Here is a 26,907-nt window from a genome sequence, read left to right on the forward strand (position 1 = left end):
GAGGAGAGGCTCCTGCACGCAATCTGGAAGTGGCGGTTGTTTCAGTATGGCGTCTGTTGCTGAGGGCGCAAATGGCAACGGAATCTACTGGATTCATGACAGTATCCTTTCATTTTCTCGTATTTTTGTTCGATGAGTCGGTTTAAATTTGTTATATTATTTTGGTTTGGCAAACATAAATGTTAACCGTGGTCAGTGGTCTGTGGTCAGTGTGTATGAGGGAAGGGAGGCTAATAACTTATTAGCGGATTTTCATTGTCAGCTTAACCGAACTCTAGTTTTAGTAACGTAACGTACACAAAGCTGCAGTTGAACGGAACTTTACATGCATGTACTGTTCTGAATTGAAGTTGTATTGTTGAAAAGACACATAGAGTGTAGATAGTGAACGAAGTACAATACTGTACAATACTACAGTAAAATGCATGCAGTTACAGTTCTTATCCCTAGAACTGTAAAAGCATCATCACATAACTGCATTTTTATCATGTAGATTTGAGTACTACTGCTGTAACGTTAGTCTTATGTTATTCTGTTTGTAACGTTAGACTGTTTGGCTCCTTTTACTTTTGATTGTATGCTTAGCTGCTTCTCTTGTGTTTTCTTTAATTTGCATAGAATCAGATGAAGAACAGGGACAGCCCATTGTTTCTGTTACAGGTGAGACTCTATTTTTAATTTTTTTGTCTGTTACTGTTATAGCCTACTAAGATATCCTGTTCATCATTCTGGCTCCTCATGTTTGATATTTGAAAACTCTCACTCCCATCGTCTTTTAGGGATGAGCAGGAACGTCGGTCTAAAGTTTGGTTCAGCAAATAATACAGAGAGAAAGATAAAAAGGAGAGCTGGCAGCATGGATAAAAGTGGCAAGAAACCAGGATTGCATTTGGGAATACAAAATGCTGAGATGGCTGCGGGAAAAGCTTCAGATCGGAAGCTGCCTTCTACTGTAGACAAATCCGAATCCAAATCCAAAACCACTACACCTGCACCAGAACCAGACCTGCCTCCTTTCACTTCAGCTCAGGTGAGCAGTGACTTCTGAATATTTACAGCGTTTGTGTGGTAAAATGCTTTTGACTTTTCACAATTGTCCGCAGGGATGCAAAATTGACACTGTTAGCAGAAAAAAAGTCATTTGTGGGATTTCACCAAACACTCTTCTCAAATTTGATAAAATCATTTATAAATCGTTCAAACAAAAAAGAGACGTTTTAAAGGCGGCATAAAATGGATCGTCTTTTATTCACTATTGTAACATATTCGAGTGAAATGGCTTTTCGAATCAGAAAAAAAAAATAGTGTGTGATATGATTTTGTAGGATACTTCTCTGGAATTAATTGGATCGTTGTCATTTTAACATTTTTCTCACCCTCGTTACAGTGGTTGCATCTTTGTCACCTTTTTCATCCCTGATAATTTTACATTTCTGCGTCTCTAATTAATTAAACTCCAATCAATTAACACTAGTCAAAAGTCTGTTCATTCTTTATTATTACTAATTTCCATGTTCAATAATACAGTTATCAAAACTATGAAATGGCACACATGGAGGTTTGAAAGTTATGCAGTGACCCAAATATGTTTAATAAATCCAAAAATATATTATAATTGACCTATAATTGAACTCTGGACATTCCAATAGATGCTTGGACTCCTTTTGACAGATTTTTTTAATATCCACTCCAGCATCCATTAAAAAATATCAAATTAAAATAAATTGAGAAATTTGTATTGTTTATTTGTCTACAAAACTAATTTCACTAATTTTTTTGGAGCTTTTGAGAAACATGCAAATGTTTCCAAATGTCCTGTACTATATTATGTTTTAGTTTTTATTACTAATCACAATTAATCCAACAGCCAATTAGTTTTGGATTATTTTTTTTTTTGATGATTTCAGCAGCAGTGATTTAATTAGGATAGATTTTAAATATCTTGCACACAAATCTTTGCATATTGTGTTTTAATTTTGTCTTTTTATTTTTTATTTTTTGCGTTTTGTGCCACGAATATTGAAAACCTTTGTTTGTTAATGTAAGAATGTGTTTTGTGAAGGCCCCTTAAGAAATGCATCAGGGTAAAGTGAACCTGAAACCAACTAAATTATTCAGGTATTCAATAAGACCAGTCAACTTGTTGATTTTGTCAATGTGATTTTTGCATTATATCCCTAGGATGTATGTAAACTTAATATTTGCATATTCAATTTTTGTCTGTATCAAACATCCCCTTGCAAGAACTGATATTTCCTTTAGGAAATGTAAAATCTAACTATCTTTGACAATCATAAATTGGCAGTTTTTTTTTTCTTAAGGATGTACAAAGAACCTATCCAGGTTTGTTTATTTTATTTGTACACGAAATCTTCTGGAACATCTTGTTCTATAGATGTTCAATAAAATTGAAAGTGTCTGTTCTGGATTGCAGACTCTCTTCAGCGCTGCCCAAGCCAAAAGTAAGCCATCGCTGAAGGATCTCTGCCCAGAGGACAAGCGTCGGATTGCCAACCTCATCCAGGAGCTGGCCAGGTAAAGGCCCTCTCATTATAGTGGTCTGATAAATGAATGATTACAGTAGACCTCAAGCCAATGTGATTTACTGTGCATGGATCTGATTTTGTTTACGTGTTTCTTTTCAGAGTGAGTGAAGAAAAAGAGGAATCTGTACAGAAACTCAAGGATGAACAGGAAACCTTTGAGAAACAAATCATACAGTTAGAGCAACAAAACCAGCTCATCGTACAAGAGAGAGAAAGTATCCTTTTACAACAGAAACAGTAAGAATGCTTATCGAGTTTAGGTTTTAGGCTTTCGTTTAAATGAAAAGCTGCCATCAATCACATCAAATTAACATCAATTACATTTTAATGGCAAACAGTCAGCTATGACCAATCTCATATTATTGTATACGTTTTTATTTCACAATATAGTTATTTTTTGCTGGTGACATATCAGTAGGATTTCAGATTTTAGTTTTTCAAAGCGTTTGTTTGTTTTATTCCTCATATCTTTTTAGAGAACTGGTATCAGTCTCTAACAGGTTTGTTAAGTAGTTTGCCAGGTCTTCTTAGGTAAATGGAAACCCCACTTAAAGAGGTTGTTCCACATTATTAAGCAAGTTACAGTTCTCATGCAATATGGGGAGGAAGAAAGATCATTCTAAAGATGAAAAGCATGAAATGGTGCAATGTCTTGCAAAAGGCATGAAAACAACTAATATTTTGCTAAAACTGAAAGGAGATTATCGAAAAAGCTAAAGATTTGTGATTGATTTGGAGCAAAACTAATCTCAAACTAATCTCAAACTTACCTGGGTAGCAGCTGAAACCGGCTTCATGGAGCAGGCCACTGATCAATTTGGTGCATCCTTGCTGAATAAAAGTATTCATTTCTTTAAAAAACAACAACAAACTATTGACTCTAAACTTTTGAACGGTAGTGTAATTCACAATGTGGTGACTCAAATCACAGCCCACTCTTTAGAGAAGGACTGTTTTGTATTTTAGACTGACAGGGGGCAGTGTTGTCAAAGCATTGGATTCATGTTCAGTCGTGACTGCTGTAGGGGCAGTATAACCACAGGATGTCATTGAGACGGTTGCTGAATTACACTTGTACTTGAAGGGGTGAGGATCCACTTTCTTTGGCATTATGTGTCACTTTAGACTTCGCTAATATTGAATCTTTTCATTGAAGATTAAATAGGCTTTATTTGCAGCATGATTGTGTGAAATGTAACAGACAAACGACAAAGAGAATGCACACTGTGTTAGGTTTAATATTTACTATTTTAGATGCCAGTTTTTGAGCTCAGGGATCGGACCCGTCCTTGGTTTGGGTTGAAATGCTTTTAATTTTCGTTTGAAATTGAAAGAGCTGGCACTGATCTCATGACCACTGGGAACGGCGTGGGTTTCTTCTCGTGCCAACCTGTCATCCGACTGGCACATCACAAACTTCGCACAGTTCGGATGCTCCCTTTTTTTCCTTGCGGCTCTGCCAGTTTCGGTGATCTTGCTTTGGTCAAAAGACATGGCGAACCATCAGTTTCGTCCAACACTGTGAAATACGAAGAGCAATCGCAGGCTGCTAAATTGCAGATTTGGCAGGCGAGCTCAGAAATTAGGCGAGCTCAACTCAATTAAATGCACTTTGGCTCCGCGGCCTGGCATTTCCACTAAAATTCAAAACTCCATTAAAAAGAGATTGTAGTGCAAGACAAACTGTATGAAAGCCCCCTGTGGAGACAGGGCGGTCTCTAAAGGTATCAGACAGATGCTGGCCCACAGAGCTGGTCTTAAAGGTTAAGGGGGACGCAAAAAGACAAACTGAGTCATGAGGCTCTCTATAGAATAATTGCTCGCATTGTCTCCATCTTATCTCCCGGGATTGCGATTATCAAGAGGAAATATCTCCGTAGGAGGGGGAGAAAAATTATAAGTTACTTTCTGTGCGTAGGAAGAATTTGAAGCCCGTGTACGGAATGAAATTAGAATTTTCTCAAGCCAGTCTTTGGCATTCTACACCACGTCTCTGAGCGGTAGATTCTATTACAGAGAAGCTCGCAATCTTTGTTCTTCACAAGGAATTTACATCAAGAAGCATGGAAGACACAAAGGAGAAGTTGAATGCATTCATCAATATCATTAATCTTATTGAAGTTTGCATGGTCGCTTTTCCGAACGCTTCGGATGGATCAGAGGAGCAGAAGTCCTTTTGTAATAGTTTGACTAGTTCTGAATCCGTGCATCCTGGCGGGATGAGCTTAGGTGGGGCGTAAGCCCTCACAGAAATGCCACTTAATCACAAACCCACTGCTTGCTTATTGTTTATGACCAATTAGTTTTGTAGACACACTAATAATTGGAAGTAATAAACCACATGCTCCCAGCAAATGAAGTCCCATGATATATAAATAATCAAATCATCAGTGGCTTGGTGAGTCATTTTCACTGTTATTTAAATCGAAGCGTGCGGTTGTGTGAACTGTCCTCCTATCGATTTACATCTCAACCTAACACACGCAGACCATCCTGCCGAGTGGCCCCGTAAAATATTCTCTTCGGCGCAATTTTGTTCTACCTCGAGGTGGATTTCATTATTTTATTTCTGTGCCGGGCTGACAGGGGAGTGAATCATGTTGACAGCGCCTGTCTGAAATATCGAATGCAAACTCTGATTTTGTGTATTTTTGGATGGGGGTGGAGACGTGCCTGCAGCTTTCTTTTCTCCTGATGTAGGCCCTCGGAATGAGCTCTGATTGGCCGGCAGCCAACAGAGGTGCCTGCGCGGCGGGAAGCGAGAGAGAATCTTATCAGTCCCGCTCCAGTCGCTCCAGATTACCAGGCGCTGAGCGTTCCTGCACGCCCTTCTGTTAATGTATTAATATGTGTGTTTACGCCCAACCTGTCTATCAGAGTATCAGAAGCCTCTCGTCAGCTGCGAGGTAGATGCCTGCGTGTGATGCACTCTATCTACGAGACAGGCTCTTGGTTCTCATTACAAATGAGAGGCCTATTTATGGTAAGGGTCCTTGTTGAACAGTTACTCATTTCATACCTGCAATTATACAGAGGTTTGACATGCAGCTGTCATAAAGGACATTGTATGTTGGCACCTCTGGATTTCATATGCTTTGTATCCTCTTATTTTAGACAGTCAGATGTTGACTGATGATCTTGAATGAGCTATAATAATAAACCTGATGGATTTAAGTAAGATATTTTAAGATAAGGTATTTCCTTATCAAGGAATCAACCGTCAGTTTGTGGTTCAACTTTCTTTTTGTGATTGAGCATGCAGAACAAGGATGTCAAACTCCTTTTTGCATCACCTGACCTTATGAGAGGGTTGTGTGGTACACTAATTTAAACATTTAAAAAAAGTTTTTCAAAAAAGTCTCTTTTTGCTCAACGAGACTGCATTTATTTAATCAATTATTTGAACCGTAAAGACAGTTTCTATTTGAATATATTTTAAAATGTTATTCCTGTGATGGCGAAGCTGAATTTTCAGCATCATTACTGCATTCTTCAGTGTCACATGATCCTTCAGAAATCATTCTGATATGTTGATTTGGTGATCAAGAAACATTTCTTCTTCTTATTATTATTATTATCAATGTTGTGCTGCTTAATATTTTGTTTAATATTTTTGTGGAAACTGTGAAAAGAGCAGCATTTATTTGAAATATAAATATCTTTTAACGTTATAAATGACTTTACTGTAACTTTTGGTCAATTTAAAGTATACATTTTTTAACATAAAATAACAATAGACATCTTATTATCCCGGAATTGTATATTTGTTTAATCTGATACAGACCAGAATCAACGAAAAAAAAAAAAAAAAAATCTGCTTTAAAAACCAACATTGGGGTAAAACAAATGGTAGAAGATGGAATTTGCAAATTTGATTTATCAGAGGCTTTTATATTGCATTTCTAATCACCAAATTAAACTGGTGGTAATTGGGGAATATTAGAACCACTCTCTCTCTTGGTTCTTAACTTTAGTTTTTAATAGTCTGATATATTTAATACTTCAATAATCTGAAACTGAGCATTAACACAAAGTTAGTAATTTGTAGTAATTATATGGCTAATTGTAATTACAGGCCTGCTTCTCATTCAAACTGACAGCACTGAATCAGTGGTATTAGTGTATAGTGTATTCATTTTTTATATCACAAATTTATATTATGTGTGAATACTGAATGTAGTTTGTAATCAAGCAAAACGTTACCACTTTAAGATGTAAGCTATAACGTGCAAAACAACAAATTGAATAATTGATCTGTCCTCCATGACCTTTTTAACTGACTGACTTCTGTGAAATGCAAGAGAAGATAAAGACAACACTGAACCCCATTGAGTTTCATTATATGGGCTATTCATTTTATGTTCTGCAGAAGAAAGTAAGTCATACAGGTCTGGAATAACATGGGTGAGTAGAGGTTTTGGTTTTGGGTGAATTCTTCTTTAATGCACCATATTGCTTGGCAACTGTAAGGAAGTTATTTTACAAATACTATATTACTTTAATTATTTATTGAACATTGGTGTCCTGGTTTGTTCTTATACCAATAAAGCCAGTGTGATTATACCCCTTCACCTTGCCTTTACCAAGGTAAAAATCCATGGCCTTGTGGGTTATTTTTGTATTTATGAAATTCCTCTTCCTTTTTCTATTGTGCAGTATTCTGGAGATTTTAAAACTAGCCTTTGTTTTTTAGGTAAGATTTACCATGCTTATCTTATGGGTATTGGATTGAGAGGCTGTTGAGCAGAGGCTGGATTTAGTGCTTATTGACATTGTAATAACGGAGATATGAGGACTATAAATAATCTCTATATCGTTCTAACTTTCAGTCGGTTTGATCTGTGTTACCCCTTTCGAGTTCATGGGCCTTGAGGTATTATGATGATCGCTGAGCGCTTGTGCTCTACAGCCAGGCTGATTATTAAGAAGAAAGACCAAAAAAAGTCGCTTTCCATTATTGCTTTCCACGTTGGAAAATTAGATCTACCGAATGGATTTCTGCAAAGCGTGTGAGAGTAAGCGGGCGTACGTCACACTGTCATTAGTCGGCGCAGTCGGCGTGGCTGTGGTTCTGCTCCAGATCAGTTGAGTTCTGCCCAATGCTGAATAAGTGCCAGCTCTCTCTGTCTCTCAGCCTGGCATTCTGCCCGCCCCTGCCCAGTCAGACCCAGATGGAGGAGTGTGTGAAGCCCTCACCCCGAAGAAACGCTTCTATCTCTTCTCTGCAGTGCTGCTGTCTCTTCTCGCTTTCTTCTCTGTCTGTGCACTTTTCAAAAAGTCACAAACATGACTCCAGGTATTGGCGGCTGGGATTCAGCCAGAGAGACTCAAATGTCACGAGGCAGAGTAGAAGTCCAACTGGTCTCCTCTTTTTGATATTAGGGCACTGGACAACTGAGCTCTCTGTGGGAGAATTTGTTTTATATATTTTAAGTTCTTCTTGTAGCTTTTCCTGTTATACCTAAGCTTATTCAGTTGAATTTTTATTTTAGAATGTTTGAATTGTACCTGGCCAGTTGTATCAAAGACTAGAATAACACAAGATGCGTCACTCGTATTGTTTTGAATGGGGAAAAGTGCAATGCTCAATATGGTGGAATAAGTCCCGCGTAGCGTACTAAATATGAGCCAATCATTGATTGGTAAAGTCATCGCGTAATAGCTGCCGTTAGAAGCTCCGGTTCCTATAGAAACAGTCAGACGCACGCTTTCACTGCTCATGCACATTAGCTTGATCCAGCCTGAAAAATGTCGTTTTCTGTCATGATTCGAACGTTTAGCAACAAAATTTATGAGACAGTTGTTGTCAGAGTGATTGGTGATTTCAAATACGAAATTTAATCGTAAGCTTGACGAACAGTTTTGTAGAATTTTATGTTTCCCCATTCAAAGAGATAGGAGCTGTATTTGCAAGCCCGAGAGGCGTTTCAAAGATGGCCACCGAGTGAAATAACTTTTTTTAAAGGGACTTTGGTTGTATTTTATTTAATTTTATTTTGAACTTTTTTTTTTTTTTCAACCAAACTGCATGATACAGATTTAGATTTTGACATTCTCTGAAAAAACATCCAAATTATAACCTTTGGTTATGACCATCACTCTTGGTTTATACCATATTCAGTGTTGCTTGTTACTGATACTGGTCTGAAAAACATTATAAATTAATTTCATCCAAACAAATTTGCCTAGCTATCTGAATAATACAAATACCTCCTCAAATCTTAGGGAAAACACCAACTTCCTCAAAACAATAAACTGGGATTTTAAGTAGTGTACTGTACTTTTTTTTCTTCTTTTTTTTTATCACCCTGTCAACTTGCAGACCACTGACCTAGACCAATCTTGAAATGTTATTTGTTTTACCTCTCAAGCTTGATTATATCGGCTTTGGGCATTTCAAAATATATTTGAGTGTTTACCTCGACATACACCTGATTTTACAGTTACTAATTACCTTTGGGGCACTACCTTGAGGGAGGTTCTTTCTTTTTGTACCTTCTGTATAAAGTCTCCTGCCTGCTCAGCGGTAGCTTGGCAACACTACATGGGGGAAAAATGGATTACCATGTTTGGCTTGGGAGGAGAGAGGGTTTTAGTCTAAGTGGGAACAGTGGCAGAGTTATTCAGTGCGTGTTGACCCTTGACCCACGGCACAGGCCTGCAGCACCAGTACCGAGAGTGTCAGGAGCTGCTGGGACTCTATCAGCAGTACCTCTCCCAACAGCAAGAGAAACTCAACAAGTCTATCACACTGCTCAATCAGTCCTGCTCCCACAGCAAGGTGAGTACTAAGAGAGAGCGTGTCTGTGTGTGGGAGAGAGCGATAGATAGAGGCCACAAATGGCTCAGACTGAACATGTGCGTGCACTGAATTTGTATCCTCTATGCTATGTTGGAATTTTAGCTGATCAGTCACGGCATTGTATAACCATAGCAGGTAGAAATTAATTTGTATAGCCCGCTATCTTTATAACCTGGAAGACCAACCAATTTATCGGCTGATATTTGGCCATTTTGAGATTTTGAATGCAAGCCCAGCAAATTTTCCGTTTTCCTTAAAAAGTTAATATTGGGCGAATTTATGTTATTTCGATTGCACATTTGCAACATTCTTTTATCTAGAATGACTTTATATATATTTATTTCGATGTATAAGACTGACCTTGAATACATGACGATAACTTTGCTCACCGCAGGCGTTTGGAAGTCCACCAGTAATTCCCTAGATTAGATTGTGCTTGGCCAGTTGTGTTTTTTTTCCCCTGTATTTGTCCCTCTGTCTTGCACATGGTCAAAGAGAGAGATAAGACCACCAAGGTTGCACAAATCATGAAACGGCATTCATAATTCATTTTACTTCTGTAATATGACATTTTGAAATGAAAGAATATTTGACAAGGAAAAATTAATGCCACAGTTTAATATTATCCATCTGAAGTTGTTTGGACATCAGCTGAATTTATTGCTGTGGCATAATATGTATGTATGTATGTATTTTTACTAGTGCTGTCAAAATTAATGCTAACGCATGCAATTATTTTTTTCAGTTTAACACGTTAAAAATATACTAACGCAAAATGTCCATTTTGTCGAGTATCCTCGCCAGCACAGTCTTAAATTATTTAAATTAACTCTTAAATAAACGTAAAGAGAGAAAATGGGATGCGTGTCAGATCTGCGTCTTGCAGAATGTATTAAAGTGACAGCAGCCTAATAAAATCTCTGTCATTATGGATAGTCAAAGAACAAAATAAAAAGAGAAAATTACTGCTCTTGACTGAATAACATTTGTAGCTTTAATAAGGAATAATCTATATTTAATTTATAATTTATGCAGTGAAGAATGTGAAGTGTTTAATAACTTTATTCAATTTCTGTATATATCCATACTGTTAGACCTACCTAAAAATCTTAAAGCACTGTTTACAAGGTTACATGGGTCAAAAACAACGAAAACAATAACTTTTTGTGCATTTTGACTGGGCAAGTAAAAATCTGAGCTGGTCTGACGGGGCCAATAGAAAAAAATGAGCCCTGATATATTGAAGCGCACAGGTAAATGTGACTTTTTATTATGTGAATTTTAACACACAGTTGGAACAGTTTTTGCAACCTAACTAGTCATACCAATTCTCAATTTTCATAAAAAATAACTTTATAAATGAATTGCATCCAAAAAAAACTGCATTGTATGAATCTGAATAACAAACACCCCATACCTGGGGGAGACCCCCAAGTATTTAGTGATTATGAAAAGTACCCTTAGTTAGAACCCCTATTCAAAATTGGTGTATTTATTTATTTATTTATTTATTTCAACCTGCTGACCACTTTTATGACCTCTCGTAAATCTTTCATGACCACCAGTGACACATCTGGTCTGAACTGCGTAACTAACTGATATTCAACAAATAAAAAACCTTAATATCGACCTCCTTTTGTTGCTCAAAATGATCATAGATCTTAAGATTATTCATAATAATAGTAACATTGCTCACAGCAGGCAATTTGAAGTCCAACAGTTATTACCTTGAAATGTGTTGAAGGTAAATTTGTTACAAAAGCTCTGTTTTGATGGCTCTATCGGCGGTGCTTTTAAAGAGGATGGATTTAGAGAAGCAGCCTCTCAGAGAGGGGTTTTGCATTGTTGACACTTTAGCATCTATAACTGTTAACCTGTCAGCACACTAAAACAGTCTCAGAGAAGGTCCATCTTTAAATTCATACCCTTTAAAGCACTGTCACTAAAAATATCAAAGCTAAAACAAAATAAACCTCACTAACCGACACTGTAAAACTCATCGGTTGTTTTAGTTTAGAACGTGCCCCTGTGCACCCTCCATCTTAAGCTTGTATAAGGGAAATGAGCTTGTCCTCTCTGAAACCTTGGCTGTGAGTAATGCATGTTTACATGCTCCACGACCTCCTCTTGAATTAGTCAGTGGCCCATTTCTGTCCCCTCAGAGGTGGACGATTCTCCTTTGTCCTGAATGTTTATCTCTTCGGTGATTGACCTTGGGTTGTTGCGTCCTTTTGGGATGAGCCCACCCTCTCTGACTCCCTTGAGTAAAACCTGCTTTCGTTACTACATTATTAAAAGGTCAGAGGTGACGTGTATACTTTCTCTACCTCTGCTTCATCCCACAGATTCCTTGCAGCGAAGGGGTGCCCAGGAGGTCTTCGTGTGGGAGAGGAACTGCTTTAGACGGATCTTACTTGGACCTTCCTTTATCAGGAAGTAGAACTGAGAGAGGTGAGTCAGTTGAGTGCACTCATTCTTTCTCAACAGGACCTTTCAGTGCACCTTCCAGCAACGAGCAGAACTGTGGAGTCCATGACAAGCACACCAATCACAATTCTGAAGGTGGACATAGTGATCCCAGCTTCTCCAACAGGGAGCCCTTAGCCTGTGATGCCCTGAAGCGGCCTGGTGCCTCTGAACCCAAGTGCTCTCATCAGTGCCACAGAATGGAGAGTGACAACATGCGTGGTGCTAATCGAACCGGACTTGCTCCGCCTCCTGGTCAGGAGAACTGGGAGGAGAAACGACAGTGTCTATTCCTGCAGAAGAAACAGCTGGAGATGGAGAGGGAGAGGATTCAAGCTCGGTTGGTTCAACAGGAAGAGAAACTTCTGCTCCAGAACCAGCAACTCCGTCAGTCTTACCTTCAGTACAGCAGGTAAGAGCCTGGCACGGGCCTTTTGTTTAAACAGTAGATGATAATGCATACACATAACTAATAATGAATACACAGAAGTTCATGCTCCTTTTTGTCTCAGAACAAGTCCAAAACAGAGATAAGTCCTGTTATTTTTGGTGCTAATCAACATTATGCCACAAATTGTTAATACAGCCTAACTTTCGCAAACATTCTTTTAATTTTTGTCTTTTGAAGGCTTCAGCAAGCAACCACAACAGATTTTGAGAAGCCCTTAAATGGAGACAGCAGTTTTAATGAAGGTCCACAGTCCTGTTTTGTTATGGATCAGGTAACACACAGGTAAAGATTGTCTTAAAAATAGCACCGACTGCTAAAAAGAGATGGAAAGATAAAGATAATTCAAAAGTCAAAATCTTTAAATATACAAAAGTTCCCTATTTAAAAGTCAGTGAGATTTGTTTTTGAAAGAATAATTTTCATCAAAGAAAAAAAAAAAAAAAAAGTATTAAGGCCCGTTCACACCAAGGACGATAACTATAAAGATAACGATAAAGATATAATTCTAAAAATCGCTCTCCATATTAAAGAATAACAGAGTTCACACCACAACTATAACGATAAAGATATGAGAAACGATATCGTTGGGATCACTTTCAGAACGATTTTTTTCCAGCTGTCAAACGATAAAACACTGACAGTCAATCAGAATCCATTCTAATTTAAAGGTCTCGCGCATTTAAAATGGATCTGGATCATCCGGGCGCGCGCGTGCTTAGAATAAAAAGACCGTTATCGGCCGTTGGTGTGGACACATATATAGTTATCTTTATCGTTATCTTTATAGTTATCTTGCTTGGTGTGAACGGGCCTTTACAGTTTTCACAAAAATATGAAGCAGCACAACTGTTTTCAAATGATTCTTGAGCACCAATTCAGCATATTAGATGAATTTCTGAAGGATCATGTGACACTGATGACTGTAATAACGACTGCTGAAATTTCAGCTTTGCCATACCAAGAATAAATTCCATTTTTAAAATATTTTAAAGGTGCATTGTGTAATATTTAGGAGGATCTGTAGACAGAAATATACATAACTATGTTTTCAGTGGTGTATAAAGACTTACTTAATTAACCGTTATGTTTTTATTACTTTAGAATGAGCCATTTCAATCTACATGCACTGCGGGTCCCCTTACATTGAAATGGTGGCAATTCGTAACCTCACCAATAGATGCCGCTAAAAATCACACACTGCACCTTTATAAAAGAAAAGATTACATTGTAATAATATCTCATAATATAACTATTTTTACTTTTAAATGGTGTAGAATAGTACCTTTCTCTCTCTTTCTTTTTCAGCAGTGAAATAAAAGAGCGAGAGTCACACATTCTGCAGAGAAGTGTTCGACAACCGTTGAGTAACATACAGTCACAGGAACAAACATCAAGTATTCAACAACCTACACCCAAGCTTTCACAAGGTACTTTAACGTTAATAAATTATGCTCAATAAGTTATTCCTTTCTGCTTTTTACTTACCTTCTTAATGGGAAATTTGCATTACATAATTTCAAGTATCTCTAATTTTCTCCCTGCAGAAATCTCCATTACCAAGAAGGATATGGCCACTTCTCCTGTGATTCCAGAAAGCTTCCGGACGTCTGCTCTTCCCAAAATTCCCCCTCTTGGCCTTCCCAGGACTCCACAGGCTTCCAGGTGAGTTAAGGTGTCCCTCAGGGTTCTGTCTTTGGTCCACTTCTCTTTTCTATGCCATGGATTGGTTTCTTGATACACTCATCTAACTCATCACAGCCTGTCTAGGCCCATCTGTCTAACACAGCTAATGTGTTTTTCCACACCCTTTCTGTATTTTTAGATGAGCAAAACATTTAATTTTGCCATTTGTGTGGCCACTCTGCCAATTTGGGATTCTGTAGAGAGGCTGCTGTTGCAATTTAAAGATGGGGGGAAAACTCCTGGTGCTTGAGATAAGCCTCTTTCAGGAAACTCAATGAAAAGAACCATACAAGTAAATACAATTTAACAAGTTCAATTCAAGAAGGAGTGAAAAGAGGGAAATGACAGCAATTTTGGCTCAACAGCACAGCAGGGGCCAAGCCCATGTATTAATTGTGTTTTTGGAGTCCCTGCCTTTGTGATAGAGCTTCTTAATGCAAGAATGTGAAAGAGGAGAAGGGGAGAGAGAACTGATATATGGGGGAATCCAAATAAAACAGGGAAAAAGGGAGAAGAAGTGAAGGAAGAGAAAAAAAGAGAAAGCTGGTCTGGGCCCAACGCAGTGCGAGGTCTTTTTGATGAGTTAAATGAAGATTTTTGCCGGCCAGCGCTGAGGCTGACAGGAGCCAAGCTGAGTCCCATTAGCTGACGTAGCAGGGCCCAGCAGCAGGTGTAATTGAACCGAGTCTTCCAGCTCGGGCCGAGAATGCGCCGCCTCCCTCAGCTTAATGAGAAAGAGTGAGGCAGAGAATGAATCACTGACCGCTAGCGCGAGACACACTCTGGGATAGGGAGGGAAATTCATTACCGTTTTCTTTTAACGTAGAAAGGTAATTAATGTGACAGCATGTCTTTTTTCCCGTCCCCCAACCCTCACTGCGAGAGTATGAGCATGTCTCGTTTAACATGCCATCTCTGAAAAATGCAGATTATTTGTAAGTCGTTTGTTAGGCGTATTTCTTCTTTTTTTTTCTAGGAGAAAATGTACTGACTTCAGAAGTAATTGCCTTTTTTCTCCCTGTATTATATGTTATGGTGAATATTTTGCATTAATATGTTCCTTTCTGTCTCAGATGTTTCATTACCAAGCCAGAACTTTTACAGGGGCTGGGAAAATTAGGTTGCTTTGTGTGCAGCCATGCTATTTGTGGGAGGCATACCAAGAGAATGTCAGAACTGACAGGGAATTGAATACTTGCATATGCTTAATATGTACAGTACTAGGGAACTTGATAAGGGCCAAATGTGAACTAAGACTAAGGCAGAGATGTGTCTCTTAATGAAGTCAAACTGTTGAATTTTAAGTGACCGTTCCGGATTCACCTTTCATTGTGACGTCAAACAGCTTTAAATCAAAAGTCAAAGATATGTGATCAAATAGGCGATAAAATAGATCTTTAGTTAGACATTTCTCTAAGCACTGTCTATTGATTAAAGATTTTAGTTGAATAAATGTTATGCCAGTTAAGGTATCTTACTTGTCAATATTTACTGAGAAAAGCCTCTGGATTAAATTGCACAAATGGTAAGAAAATCTTTACAGAATTTAAAAAGGAATTAAAATAAATGTAGAAAAATTTATTTTAATTATGTAAATAATGAATGGAAATAGGACATTACATTTCTGTGCATCTGACATGCAAGTCATATTTTGATTTAAAAGGACACACTTGCCTTTGCTAATCTTGACATGGTTAGAAGAGCATCATGGGAAACACTAATACTAAAAAGGTGCATAAACTCTAACAAGATGACCGTTTACCCTAACCAGCACTATGGAAAGTATATATATATATATAGACGATAAATATTTTATTGCATCCCACTGTCTGGAGGGTACTTTTGCATTATTCAAAACCAAACCTGATTTGAAATCAATGAAGCGAGTCATTTATTTATTTATTTTTAAGAAGCCAGAGGTTGGATGCTGCCAGGACAACCTCAGGTCTGATGCCACAGGGATACACTTTAGAAGAACTACCGAATGCCCCTGTCAGCCAGCAGTGAATCAATAGACAAGCACTGTATTACTACAAGTTTGCTTAAAAGCAATAAAGATGCCCTGGGGATGAAAGTTTGGGTTAATGAAATGATTATGGAAATATGGATCTTGTGTCTGCTAGAAATCATAACATTTCACTCTACCTGAAATGGGTAGTTTTCTTTGATTGTCAGTATCCTTCGGGTGTGTGAACCCAAGTACTGATTCTTGCATTATTACACACTTCGATTGGTCTTGCCTTTCAAATTGATGGATTTTAAAGTTTTGCTAAGGCAAGTGTCACTATTACTATTTTTCATACTTTGTGGTAGGAATGTTGAACCTAATATATTAAACTTTGGCATGTTTGTTGTCCCACACTGTTTGTGGAAAATTAATGATTGAGGAGACTTACTATTTTCACGTGGTGGGCGATAAAACTGTCGTAAAATTCCTTACATTGAAAAAGATCACAGAGAGTTTGTGGTTTGCTCTTTGACTTAGTTGAAAAAAAAAAATATTACTACTTAAATAAATTCATACCACCATGATGGTGTATTTTGCATTGCTAGGTCCACTCACATTTCCTTTTGACAATATTAAAGTCTTGTTCGAGTTGATCTCGCTCAGAAGAGTGGAGAGAAGGCGATGAATTATGCAGTCAGACTGATAAAACTCAACAACCTCTGCAAGACTCGTCAAAACAATGCACTCATCAAACCACGTCCTTCTTTCAAATTACCTTCACCGTTTCAAATTAACCTGTGCAGTGCAGACTTGGGCCGTCTCTTGTAAACTCCTCATCACTTTACATTGTGTATCATTACAATTTTCAGGGCTGTTTTGATTGAGCTGAAGTGAGAAATGTCAGTGCTCCTGCCCATGGCCTGTGCTTCTCCTCAGCTTACTATTGATTTGAAAGAAAATTGACATGCAGTTTTGTCAGTACTTTCCGTTTAGGATTTTTATATTACTGTTTGGGTACAAATTTGTTTGGGCTCTCAGGCGTGACAGACATTTTTAATGAGAACAGTAAAATAACTGGAGTCAGAGGCAAAAGAAACTGATAAACTGTCTTTTGTTTGGAGTAACTGAAGTAGAACCTGATTCTTTTTCAGTGTCTTTCATCCTCTCTCTGCATTTTACTCTCACATTGATGAGAGTAGGAGCTTGAGTTGATGAGTTAACCGGTAGAGATATATTTATATAATATTTATTTCATTTAAAAATATAATATAAATTATTTTATTTTTTTTATTAGTTTTGTTGAATTTAAGATGTAGCATTTATTTTATTTTTCTCTTCAATAATTTAGAGAGTTAAATACTGCTATTGTTGTGCTCAGCTCAACTTTTTTTTTTTCCGGGCATCTTGAACTCTGTTCCCAATGCCTAGCTGATCCATTGAATGTACAGATAGCGTTAGGGATTAGCAAACCTCCTCTTAAGTGATATTAATGTCTCGTGGTCATTCGCCAGTGGACCTTGTGAAAAGCAATGAAAGCTTTTGGGTAAATATGACTGCCAAACACATTAGCATTCTCTCCGGCAATTTCCTCCTACCAACGCCCTAACATCCCCCTCCCCCGCCCAAACTACACCTACCCCTTCCCTTGTTATAGATTGTGACCGGCGGTAAGAAATGCATTATTCATATCGGCAATGTCGTCCGTTGATGGATGGCTGTTTGAGAGGCCTGTCCGTTAAATAAATCAACAAATAAAAATGCTAATTCTCACATTTCTAGAGGGAGCCTTGCCAAAGTCCCACCCCAACAGCCATCCACCCTCAGTGTAAGCTCTCTTTCTCTGTCTCTTTTCCCTCTGATGCAAATGTGCAAAAGAATTGTTGGATGACAATCGATTGTCATTCGCCAAAACGACAGAATGAGATTCCCGGATTGGACATTACTATCATTGTCATAGGACTGGATGTCAACGAAACTTAGATTCAAGTTTCGGGCTTAAAAGCAAAAGAACATTAGGCAGCTTGATCCATTATGATGTCATGAAATATTTGTAGCAATTTTTTATTCTGAGTAAATATATAAAGTTGCATACTGACATTCAGTGAGCAGGTCTCTTTCTCAAACAGGCTTGTAACTGGCTGTGTAATCGCTAGCAAATGAAACATACCTGACAGATAAAGTGCAAAAGTTGTTTGCTTTTGTTAGTTATGATCATAATTCTTGTTACATAATATTTATTGCAGAGTAATTTCATTAAGAAATCTCCATTTATATAAAATAACAGCAACATCAAAAACATTCAGTGTAAAGTTGCAAGAGTGAAATGAAACATTCTTGATTATGTATGTATTACTGGAATATGTTTTGACAGGTCAACAGTGCAAAAACAATGTAGGAGTCAACATTAACTGTTTTATGCTGTTGCTGAGACTTTGTTCAAGAATTGGAAATGTGCAATGCAGTTACTTCTCACTATGGTTGCATCCATGAGTATAATGAGGGTGGCCACAAAGATAAGCAGGGAAGATACCTGCTCTTTTCCAAAGCCTAGTGAACCACCTACTTAGGCAGTATTTTAAGGCATCACTTAAACCTAAACTTCTTGTGTGCTATTTATTTTGTTTATTAGAGTACTATCATCGTTAGCTTAGCAACATGTTGTTAACAAACCAGTGTTGTTAAAAATAATTTTCATTAATTGAAATAAAGCTGAAATAAAATATTAGATAAAAAACTTAAAGGGGTAATGAATTGAGAAATCCAGTTTACCATGATCTTTTGACACGCAAGTTTCAGAACTCAAAACTTCCTTTTTAGTCCAAAAACAGCTTTTATTTAAACCAAAACCAAGCTCCGAAAACGTCACGTTTTGGATTTTGTCACATTATGACATAATAGCTTGACGAAAGACTGCCTCTGCAGAATCAGATCAACGGCTACTTCTACATCATCTTTACACCCCTACTTCTACACCACTGGTGCGTTAGTGAGGTGAAACCGAGAGAAGAGAGATACAGGATCACTGGACTAAAAATAACATTACCTTCCAAAGGATCCTAATGCTAGGAAAGTGATTATTTATTTACAAATATGTGAATATCTCAGCATTACTTGTTTGTTCAGTGCATTTCACTGTGGGTTCTTTGGTAAATCAGTCGCAATTTCAGCGCAGGCTTTGCAAACACTTTTACTGTAAGATATGAACCTGACAGTAATGCCACAACATTCAAGTAACCGTGTTAATTCTAAAGCTTTATCTGTGATCAGTGATTTCTAATATGTAATGATTCATGTACAGTCAGACATACTTTGTCTTCAAAATCGTTTATTGCTTTTTATGCGTCAGTAAATCACGCCAGTGAGTAAATGGTCAACTTCACATTTTTTTCTCTTAGTAGCATGAAAATGTGTTATTTAAATTAGATTAAATTATATATAATTCGCGATCAAAGAACCCTCATTTTACAATCGCTGGAACTGTCAATCACACAGGGTGAGTGTATAAGTGACTGAAGGTGCGTTCATGCCATGTTGTAATTACCATAATTATGAGATTTCAACTTGTTAAAAGCTTTTACATCCTTGTAGAACTCGTAATTACAGCTTGTAAGATTGGAATTTTCTGAGAGCTCCTACTTGTACCATGTGACCGCTGTATCACCTGACCTCTGCAGATTAGTTTAGGCGTTGATAGTTTTGCCATAGACACTCATAATTTCCAGTCTAAGGACGTGAACAGCATATAATAAAACGTCATGTGTTTGTATATAATTGTGAAAAACCGCACTCTCTAATTATATCTCATATATTTATTTATACCATGTCCACACAGACGCGTTTCAGCCTAAGCCATCATCAGTGGGGCTTAGGCTGATGGCTTAGGCTGAAACGCGTCTGTGTGGACATGGTATAAATAAATATATGAGATATAATTAGAGAGTGTGGTTTTTCATCTTTATTTGATAACTTCTTTATAACTCGCACCCATAAACGTTTTGGGAGTTGAGTGCGCCTGTTCTCAATACTGTATTTAATTGTAGAACATTATGTGCACCCCTGGTTATAATCAATGAGGCTGTCTACACTGCACAATGAATCTCTTATTTACATCGTGTTTGCACTGTTAGTTATGGTGAAAGCATTCATGAGAGTGCAGAAATAGTTGCAATGATGAGAGCACTGCAATCATGCGCTCAACAGACATTACTGTCATCGGCTAGAATGCTCATCGCTGCAACCTTTCATGCAACGGGAGTAATTCTATAATCACGATTAGTTAATCTCGACAGCTCTAATAGTAAAAACATAGTAAAAGATTTGGAGAGAGTTTCACATGTAATACTTATTTCATATGCAAAGATGTTTGCCAATCACATTGAAGTCTCACAGCAGACACGCCCCTTCCAATGAAGTGTTCTCGGCTGCGTTCCAGTCCAAAATTGCCATGCCCTTCACTTGCTAACTTCCCTCCGTCTTATTCACTCAGATGTGCGTCATTTGCTTAGGTTGCATGAGTGCCCACTACTGGCGGAACCAGTAGAAGCCCTTGATCACTTGGAATCCACTATGGGGTAGATTTATTATTTATTTATTTTCCCTTTTGAAATTGTTTAATGCAGCATTCTACATGAATATAGGTCTGTTTGAGTTGCTTAAATTTAAAAAATACAAAATAATATATCATAGAGTGGCTTGTGGTGGGGTAAATTAAACGCAATATGCGTTGACGTCACAATTGTGTTGCATTGTGGTATATGGAGCTGCCTGAAGTGTACATGTGAAGTAGACTCGCTCCCTCGGTCAAAATCGAGGGTCTGTCCATAACGCACTTCAAAATGGCGACAGGGATTCCCCCGAGGAGAAGTGCTTAGGGAAGTTCGCAAGTGCGTGTCTAAAAGTGGACTATAACGCAGCCCAAATCAGAGGGCTAAAATAGAAAATGGTCTCTTATTTCTAAATTATGACAAATACTAAATACAGTACTAAAATAACGCTACATCAAACTTTTTTGTAGTATGCAGATTGGTCCCTTATGAAGAATCTCTCATATAGGCAGTAAACAGCAAGTTATTGTTTTTTTTTGATGGTGCAGCCAGTATAGTGCTGCATATGTAGGTTTGTTTATGGTGAATGGTCGCTGCCTCCAGAGTCCAGGGTCAGAGCTGTATCAGTGGTTAACAAACTGCGGTGGGTCCAGGTGGTCTGTCTAAGCACCGGCTTCTCAGAGGCCTTCGTAAAGTGTGAAGTGAGATCAACTGGCCTGTAGTCCTCAGGGATCCGGGGGTTTCCGATCTTTGGCAGCAGAACAATGCAGGATGTCTTCCAGAGCTAGGGCACCTTCATCAGTCCCAGCATGAGGAACAGGTGCTCAGGAACCCCACTGAGCTGGCTGTGTGAACATGTGTTCAACCCTCTGGGGATCAATCCGTCAGCCTCAAAACTTATCTTTACCAGTGCAGAGATTCAGCAGTTTGCTCAGTCCTCACCTGGTCAACTGAAATAGACATTTGAAGGGTGAGAGGAGTAGGTATAATTTTAGGTTTTAAAGGCATAGGTCACCTGAAAGTAAAGAGTCTATCATCATTATTCACTCTGATGTTGTTTCAAACCATTACTATTTGAGAGAGTCTTTCTGCAATTTTTTTTAATGTTGTGTCGCATGTAAGAAGTTTTGGCTGCTTTTTTTTCATTCAATGAAAATTGTTTGGGTGGCAAACCTAAAAAATGACACACAAAAAACCACCATAAAGGTGCTGTCACATTTACTGTTGTTTGGCAAATTCTCTTGGGCGAAATCCAGTTGTTTCAATAGGAATGCAAGGATTTTCCTACGTAGATTTCGCAATTGATTCAAGTTGGTCACACGCTGCGTTGACTAAATGGAAAGCTGTTTGGTTTCAAAGTGACTTCTGTGTGAGTCGTGCATCATGTCACTACCCTTTTGTCAATGTACCTTTTTTCCCTGTGAAATTTTACAGAAATTCGTTAATGTGACTGCACCTTAAAATGAGGCCATACATATAACATTCACTATATTTCCCTGTAGTCCTACAAGAACTTTTGTGAGAAACAGGCTGGAATTTAAATATGAATTCAAAATCATTCCTTTTTTTAAAGCATCTCGATGCACACGTCTCTGGTTTGATGTCAGTGACGAGCAGTTATGTGACACCTATGTTTGATCTCAAATTGGGTGACACGTCTTGATGTCACACATTTAAATGCAAGAATATGATATTGAGTGACAGATTTAAATCTAGTGAGCTGCCTACCCAGACAGCATTTTAAGGCATCTCAGGCATGCTTATTGACATCTCAGTTAGGATGTTGTCTTAGGGCCCCGATATACTCACGGTGAAGTTCTTTTTTGTTTTTTTGTAGTAGTATATAGACCTTATTCAGAGCAGCGCCATAACGGGTATGAAAGCAAGGCTGTGACAGATAGACTTGACATTTTTCACTGGCATCCGCTGTAAAAAGCTCCTAGATCACTTATTTTCTACGGCTCATGTTGCCTGTAGTTTTTTGTCTTTTTAAATTTTTTGAAAAGATGTTTCGTCAGCAAAACAATCCAAAAACGCATTATATCGTAGTACAACCCACTGAAGAAATGCATGTCTATGTCTCACAGCCTCACTTTCATTCCCGCTAAAAATCAAAGATGACGCTGATTTGAATAAGGTCTATTCTGTTAATGAACATCCCTAAGCCGTCCACACTGCTGAGAGTGACGTTTAGATGAATCTGGAAATATGTGCTGCGTGCTTTCCTTTCAATAACAAAATAAACACAACAAAAATGACAGCGGTGAGAACAGTAGTTATGAAAGCTTCTATGTGGATATGTTTGCACGAGCTCTGTAATTCAGCACTCCAGTAAATTCACGTCGTGTTTATTTATATAGCACTTTATACAATAGATTGTTTAAAATCAAGCAGCTTTACTGTATTAAACATGAAAAAACATTGTCAGTGTCTCTTTCGATTAGAATTACAACTTCAGTTTCTACTATAAAGCGGCTCTCTGGTGTATTCGTGTTTTACTCACGGACGTCAGACTCCGATGGACTGAAAAGGAGAAATGAACCAAAGAAGATTTCTATGTCAAAGAAGGCGGGGCCTCAGAGCACACCTACCTATTACATCACCGCCACGGACCAATGGTAGTATGAAGGTGTTTACCAGCCAGAGCAAACTTTTCCGGAAAGTTTTTGAACTCTCGAAAGGCACACAAAACAAACTTAGTTTTGGCCTGATTTTGTTCAAAATGACGTCACACAGTTTGTTCTTCAATTTCGCTGGAAGTATATCTGGGCCTTTAGAAGTGTAGGCTGTAAAGAGCTCACTTGGTTTTGGAACAGAGCTTATGTGTTGCCTGAGAAGGATGAAAGTTTGAAGATTTGACACCCTTTAATTTACCTTTCTGTGAAAACATTTTAAGGTGTAGTTGGCTGATACTTTTAAGATTTCAGACCCAAAAAGTGTCAGGCATGAAGGAAATGGTGGATGGCATGTTTCTCAGTGTCTTGTATAATCACCACTATCATGGCCATGAAGCAAATACTGCTTTCAAATGTCAGAGGCACTTAGTGGATGGCACCGTTTTCTGCCTCTCATAGAAGCTGAGATCCCTTTCACGCACACACACATCTGTATGAATACCCACTCATCCCTTCTGCTGCATTGGATGCAAATCAATGCTGTTTAGAATGAGCAGTGAATTATGTTAGCAGCATCAGTGGAGCGTGCTTTAAGAATTCATGTTTTATATCTGAAATGTGCACGTCTGCACTCGATGAATAATTTATTAAGCACCTCGACTGAGGGGTTGAATCTTTATTAGCTTAATCTTTGTTTATTTATTCTTTTATTTATTTATCTAAATCCTCGCTCAGCTCTCTATAGTTTCCTTCCAAACTAGAAAAAAAAAAAAAATGTGCTGGCTTGTTCTTCATACCCACCCTTAGGCCACATGTTTCAAAGCCTGTGAACTGTTGTCTAGTCAGATGCAACAATGTGGCTTTTATGTAGGGGAATCTGAGGATGTGCAGCATTCTGAACGGTATGTAAATGATCATGCTTTTTAATCCCACTTGTCCACTTTTGTTCTGGTGAATAAAATAATTATGTGACATTTCCTGACTCATGTTTCTTTTTCTCATTGCTAGGTGGGATGACTCTTTGACGGAGCTGTTGGACATTTTCAGTCCTGTATCTAACCCAGAGAGGTACCGAATCAACCCCTCGTCCCGGAAGAGTTTCGTCGCCCCTCTGTCCTCTCAGAAGACCCTTTTCTCTCCTCTAGACCCCAGTCGGTCCTCTTTGCAAGACCTGGAGGAGAGCGAGATCTTAGAAGACATCTTTTTCATCTGTTGAAGGGTTGTAATGGCGACTAATTGTTGGAATACAAAACTCATTTGAATGATCATTAATTATTCATGTGCTCTTAATTCTGCCTTTTCAGCGTCTTGAAATAATTATGGTCTTCGTTTTTTGAACATATTCAAGTGTTGTTTCTCCCTTAATAAAATGTGTTTATTAATAAATGGTGGCGTTTATTCAGTCACAGATGGTTGGGCAACAGCTCCATAAAAGTCTACAGGCTTTTCAAGAAACTGACTTGGCAACGTAAACGTTTACAGAGATTCTCAAGAACAGTTGCTGCAATCTGTAATGTGTAATCCCTCTATCATCTGATGAGAGGAGACATTTTCGTGAGAGTGACTAGTCAAGAAGTAAATGCTGCATTTTCCACAAAACCATGAGTCATCAAACTTTCTGCATATATGAACAAATTCACATTTCTTTTCCAAACGTGTCCCGTCACTTTCCTATTCCCCTGCTTTTCCAATATACACAGCATATATGCTTTGATACTTCAAACTAGATCTGGGAGCACCGGCATATGCAATGGGATTCAGCCAAACATCGCTCCAGGGCTATTGGGCTAATTTGATCTGAAGTGTTGTAAAGAAAGTTTCAGAGAGGCGCCGGTGTGTGCGCACGTAAACCCTCCACCTTTGAAGTGGTTTCAGAGTACATCAGTCGTGTCACAAATCCATAAAGAGAGAGAAAGAGATTAAAACAACCATAAAAAGTCTTGTATAGACATACAGCAGGAAATGGGACAAGCGTAATGCTGCTTTATTCTACACTGTGCTTTATTACTGGGCTTAAGCGGAAACGCGTCATTCAGTAAAATTACAAAAGAGAGTCTAGGGACCAGAGAAAAGTGTAGTTGAGAACAGGGCAGGAGCTGCGGCAGCAATCCGACTGCTAATACAGCTCAATCTCATTGTGATAGGCTTGGCAAAAATCCACAGATACCACTCAGCACGCTCAACTGTGCTCAAAATGTCTGGATTTGTTTTTTTTTACCCCATTTTACTGCATTGTTTCTGATGAGTTGAAGACAGTTAGTGCTAATGAAGAAAGGCTATCAAACAAAGAGTTGCGGAGAGTCTGATGGATTAGTGCAGTTTTTCTTCCTTTTTTTCCAGCGTGTCTGAAAAAGCGGTGAAGCAAATCGTTGTTCTGACAGACGGATGGAATCGCAGAACAGAAGAAAACAGCAGACAGTTCTAACAGGTGCGGCACACCAGTCCTTCATGAGTTCTACATTCTCCATAAAGGTTTACCCTGATTCTGCCAGTTGCATTGTTCCATTGTGTCTCACAATACAAAAACATGTAAAAAATATATTTGAAATAAAAAGCATCGTTTAAATGACAAAAATGATATTCGGTGTGGTTACAAACAGAAAAAAATAAATAAATACATATATTAGTATTTTAAAATGAAGCAATAAATAAATAAATGAACAAATGAGTACATAAATAGGCAAAGAAATAGCATGTTGGCAGTAGTTCTGAAAGTGACGTGGATTAAATGTGATCGACTCTTCTTATGTTCCGTAATTAAATACCTTACAACCATAATGCATCTCTAAGGACTAGAGTTAAACCTGCTTTAATCCAGTTTCGTTTTTTGTCTTTAAATTTTTTTTAGTCATCCAGTCCTTCTAGATAGAAGTAAAAGATTATAAAATATTCAAACATATATACAGAGGAACAGAGCAAAAAAGAGAAGAAAAAAAAAAAAAAACACATTTACAGTATATTCAGTAGTTCATGTATATACTTGTATATATTTATAATAAAATTTCTGTTCTGTCTTCTTGGTTTTGTCAACTCTACATTTCCAGATTGCTATGTAAACAGTTGCAGCTGAAACGGTTAACACGGAGGGAGCTGATGAGCGTGAGACAGAAAGACAGAAAGGGAGAGAAAGACAGGTGACACTGAAATCCAACAGACGGAATGCATTACTTGCAAACGATCCTGGAATACCTGAATGATCATGTGTCGGAAAGTTCTAGAAGGCAAAATGCAACATTCTCGGAACCCATCTGAAGACGCGTCGATTCAGAACTGAATTCCCCTTCGAAATGAGGTGAACTGACTACTGCCCCCCCCCCCCCCCCCCCCCCCACTGTACAGACGCTTTACTCTGAGGTAAAGCAAATTAACCAGCTCTGAAATTATCATATATTTACAATAGTGCCATCTTGTATAATAGAGCAGTTGCAAAGCATAACCAAAATGAAAATCCTCAATTAGCAATAAATACAATGGTAAATTCTCACGTTCCATCCTCGACCCTATCTAGTGGAAAAAAACTTCCCGCCAATCAGTCAGAACTCCGAAGCTGCGCGCGTGAACGCAATGTGACGCGGATTCTGACGATACTTGTGCAAAACGTACATAATGCCCACTTCATTGTAACCATAAGCAGAACGTCGAGTAGGTGTATCTGTAAATGGCGGTGTCAAGCTGCACAGCACAGGTTTGTCATGTCAGCAAATATTAGAAGGCTTCGCTGTTAGCTGTAGCTATAGTAGTTGTCTTTTTTGTTTATTTTTCTTTCTTTTATTTTTATTAAGAAGAAGAGTGTTTCTGTTGTTTTGACATCATCATCATAATAATGAATGGCTGCTAGCGGTGTCGTAGCAC

At 38.1% G+C, this 26,907-nt stretch overlaps 1 protein-coding gene across 4 annotated transcripts; it reads left to right on the plus strand.

Moving 5' to 3' along the window:
* Nucleotides 1–25,625, plus strand: kiaa1328 (KIAA1328 ortholog). 4 transcript variants are annotated; one of them, XM_081390694.1, is made up of 11 exons: nucleotides 1–101; nucleotides 619–660; nucleotides 780–1,030; nucleotides 2,435–2,535; nucleotides 2,646–2,761; nucleotides 9,203–9,327; nucleotides 11,694–12,226; nucleotides 12,443–12,547; nucleotides 13,571–13,692; nucleotides 13,810–13,927; nucleotides 24,064–25,625. In XM_081390694.1, exons 1-11 carry the CDS (start codon nucleotides 47–49, stop codon nucleotides 24,269–24,271), a joined length of 1,776 nt encoding a protein of 591 aa, XP_081246820.1. In that variant the 5' UTR covers nucleotides 1–46; the 3' UTR covers nucleotides 24,272–25,625. The 4 variants fall into 4 exon arrangements, with proteins under 4 accessions (XP_081246820.1, XP_081246822.1, XP_081246821.1 ...); XM_081390696.1 differs by having other exon boundaries at nucleotides 6–101; nucleotides 25,396–25,625; XM_081390695.1 differs by having other exon boundaries at nucleotides 27–101; nucleotides 625–660.
* The last annotated feature ends 1,282 nt before the right edge of the window (nucleotides 25,626–26,907 follow it).

This window comes from Scardinius erythrophthalmus, assembly GCF_964197995.2.
Source record: "Scardinius erythrophthalmus genome assembly, chromosome: 17".
Taxonomy (NCBI): Eukaryota; Metazoa; Chordata; class Actinopteri; order Cypriniformes; family Leuciscidae; genus Scardinius; species Scardinius erythrophthalmus.